The sequence below is a fragment of the Aphidius gifuensis genome, linkage group LG1 (genome assembly GCF_014905175.1).
Source record: "Aphidius gifuensis isolate YNYX2018 linkage group LG1, ASM1490517v1, whole genome shotgun sequence".
NCBI classification, from domain to species: Eukaryota; Metazoa; Arthropoda; class Insecta; order Hymenoptera; family Braconidae; genus Aphidius; species Aphidius gifuensis.
The window spans coordinates 3,177,311-3,180,992 of NC_057788.1; the positions used below are offsets into that span (position 1 = coordinate 3,177,311).

At 24.3% G+C, this 3,682-nt stretch overlaps 1 protein-coding gene across 1 annotated transcript; it reads right to left on the reverse strand.

The window, feature by feature from the left end:
• Positions 1-616: 616 nt before the first annotated feature.
• Positions 617-3,141, reverse strand: LOC122860961 (E3 ubiquitin-protein ligase RING1). Its single transcript, XM_044165056.1, has 4 exons — positions 2,759-3,141; positions 2,166-2,685; positions 1,797-2,099; positions 617-1,721 (listed from the first exon to the last, which is right to left on the reverse strand). Exons 1-4 carry the CDS (start codon positions 2,999-3,001, stop codon positions 1,504-1,506), a joined length of 1,284 nt encoding a protein of 427 aa, XP_044020991.1. The 5' UTR covers positions 3,002-3,141; the 3' UTR covers positions 617-1,503.
• Positions 3,142-3,682: the final 541 nt, after the last annotated feature.

Below are 3,682 nucleotides of genomic sequence, written 5' to 3' on the forward strand. Positions count from 1 at the left end.
GATAAAAATTTATTTATTTGTTTCATTAAAGAAAAAATAAGAAGAAATTTTAATTAATTATTTAATATTAACATATTCAAGATAAAAGTTGTTGGTGGACATTTGTATATTCATGTATACAAATGTAAATATATGTATATAACAAAGTTTATATAGGATGTAGATACCTAAGAAAAAATAATAGATAAGTTGGAGGCCTTACGGTTTAATGCGCGTATACTTTGGTGCAATGAACTTTACAACTTGGCGCGAATACCGCCAAGTTGTAAGGTGTATACAAGCAACACCATGAGAGCAAATGAAACATCATTTGCTTTATAAAATTTATATTATTTTAATGAAAATTATAGATATTGTTGAATTATTTAATATACAATCAGATTTGATGACTTCTTTTAATCATACTGTGTCATACATAATTTAAATTCAAAACCAATGAAATTTTTTAAATTTATGTCACGAAAAAATACACCAGATGATTGTTGATATTTTATAAAATGAGTTTATTAATTTTATACAATTAAAATTTATGTTTTATTTTTAATAGTTATTAAAAATTATTTATAGTTTATTTTTATCAATTGTGTATATAATTGTTGAATAATAAATAATGTTATTTTGTAAATTAAAAATTTTTATTTTTGCTTTCATGAATCAATGTTTAAGGAAAAAAATATAGATATCATTTATGTAAATAATTTTTTTTTTATATATTTACAATGACATTAAACATTATACATATAGATTTTTTTTTTTTTTTTTTTTTTTTATTATTACAATTAACTTGGATTTTTCAAAATTCAGTTTTTTTATTTCAAATTTCTATCAATTTATCAAAATACTTTACGACAATGTGGTTTTTTTTAAATTTGGTCTGTCCAATTTGATTGATTTATTGTAAAAAATGACAAATTGTATTTTATTTTTTTAATAAAAAGTTAAAAAACTATTAGTACAACTATCTTTGTATTTTTAATTAATTTAAAAAAAAAAATAATATCAATTAATATGAATATAGAGTCATTTACCAAAATGTTATTATTTTTTTTTTGCACGTAAAATAAAAACATGTATAATTTTTTTTTTTTTTTACACTTGACAACATTCCATGAAAAAAGAAAAAAAAAATAATTTAATCTGAATGTTACGCAATTTTATTTTATCAAAATGAAAAAATTAATAAAACTAATCTAAAAAATGTACAATAATAAAATTTATCAACTTTTTTGTCTTAAATTGATTGATACTTTAACAAAAAAGTGATAAATTTGGTCAACAAAAAATTGACAATTAAAATTTTACACATTAAATTTAAATCCCCCTCTAATAATCATTTAATTTTATAATTTATAATTAAGAAATTATATATATAAATATATATTGTTTATAAAAAAAAAAAGTTGATTAAAATATTTAAAAAAAAAAAAAGCATCATTCATTTGAAAATTGATATTTTAAAGTATTAATCAGCTAGCATCTGATTATATAGTGACAAAATTTTCACTATGTTTTTTTCCATGAATAAAACATTTCAAGTGGTCTATTAACCCGCCAAAATCTATCATTAACTTGTCTCAATGTTTGAGCACCACTTAATACAACATACTGACCAGGTGATGGAGCAATATAAATACAAAAATTAAGTAGTCTTTCAGACTCTGATAATTCTGTATCAAGATCCAATGTCAAACGCATTGCCAAATATTTACTGAGATGATCAACTATAAATAAAAATTAATTAATCATTTATTCATTTAGTTAATGATATTAATAATAATGATAAATTTATAAATTACCAGTTGCATTTGCTGTTGTTTTAATATATCTTATACTATTTTCTTTGAGTGCTTTAATAAGTGAATTATCACCAGCCATTTCAGTTGGATGTGGTTTAAAAACAAGTTCAATTTCATTTAATGTTAATGGTTCACTTGGTCCTTCACCTTCAGTATCAACCATCGAATCACCACCACCAGTTTCAGCTTCAGCACTTGATGAATCATTTTCGGAATTTTGTAAACTTTTTTGACGTTTTGCTGGTTTTGGAAGTTGATTTGATGGATTTGGTGATGGTGTTGTTGAATTTCTCGATGTTGTTCCTATTTAAAAAAAAGTAATTATTTATTTCATATAAAATATTTATAAATAATAAATAAAATATTTACCAGATGCTGCTGGACTACTTGCAGGTTGTGAAACACTATTTGAATTTTGTGAATTTAAACTATTTATATTATTATTGCTGTTATTATTATTACTATTATTATTATTATTGTTGTTGTTGTTGTTGTTATTATTAACAACACTACCACCACTGTTATTAAGACCAGTTGCACTTTGTGATGAATCACTTTGATTAGCAATAATTGCTGATGGATTTGGTGTTGCTGGTGCACTAACATTTGGTGTATTATTATATGATGGTAAATTACTTGTATTTTCAGTATCATTAACTGTTTTACGTGAACGTTGTGGTCTATTTTGACTTTGTAATTTAATACCTTCTGTTATTGAATTAACAAGTGCTGCTTGTGAATGTGATTTATTTAATTTAGCTAAAACACGTTCTTGATGTGCTTCATATTCATCACGACTTGGATATATTTTTGATATTAATAAATCAAAATTTGGATCTGGTCTTAATGAACGTTTTGATACTAATTTTTTTCTGCATGTTGGACATTCCTGTAATGAAAATATTAATTGTTGTTGTTGAATAGTAGTTAATAATAATAATGAATGTAGTTTGTTTATGTACCTTATTGCCACTACGTAATGCTGTGATGATGCAGTCTGAACAAAATCGATGTAGGCACTCTTTAGTTGTCATTGTTTTTTTTAACATATCCAAACATATTGGACACATTAATTCACTATGTAAACTTCTTGGACTAACAGCTATTTCTGTACTGTCAATTATTGGTTCTTGTGGTTGTCTATGAAGCTCATAAAGTGATAACTCCCAATTTTTATTTAATCCAACCTGCTCGGTGGACGCCATTTCTTGCCAGTGTATATGTTTACAAGTTTTACAACTGTACAACGTTACTCCAAGATGAGCTAAATCAAGCTAAATCAAGCTTATCAAATATTATACATATGTATAAAATTGGAGCTGACATGTACACACATCACAGTCATTAATCGATGATAGTATGTGTGTGATCAGCATTGCGCATGTGTGTGTTGTTTATAATAAAATTTTTTAAAAGTAGAATTGTAGATGGCTCTTGATAATGTCGGTAATGTGCTATCAGTTACGTAGATTCAAAATGGCGACGAAAAATTAAAATTCTAATGTTAAAAGTTACTATGATACATCACTATAGCCAAAGCTTTATAATAAAAATATTAATAAAATTGGAGCTGACATGTACACACATCCATATATGTAGTATTACATATATGCACACATCACAGTCATTAATCGATGATAGTATGTGTGTGATCAGCATTGCGCATGTGTGTGTTGTTTATAATAAAATTTTTTAAAAGTAGAATTGTAGATGGCTCTTGATAATGTCGGTAATGATAATCTCTGTAAATTTTTATTTAGTTACGATAGATAAAAAAAAAATGGCTGTACGAATTTGAATATTTAAATCAATTTAAATTTGTAAACTTTCATTAAAAAATTTTTTTCAGTAAATTCATATATCTTTTATTTATATTTCACATTTTA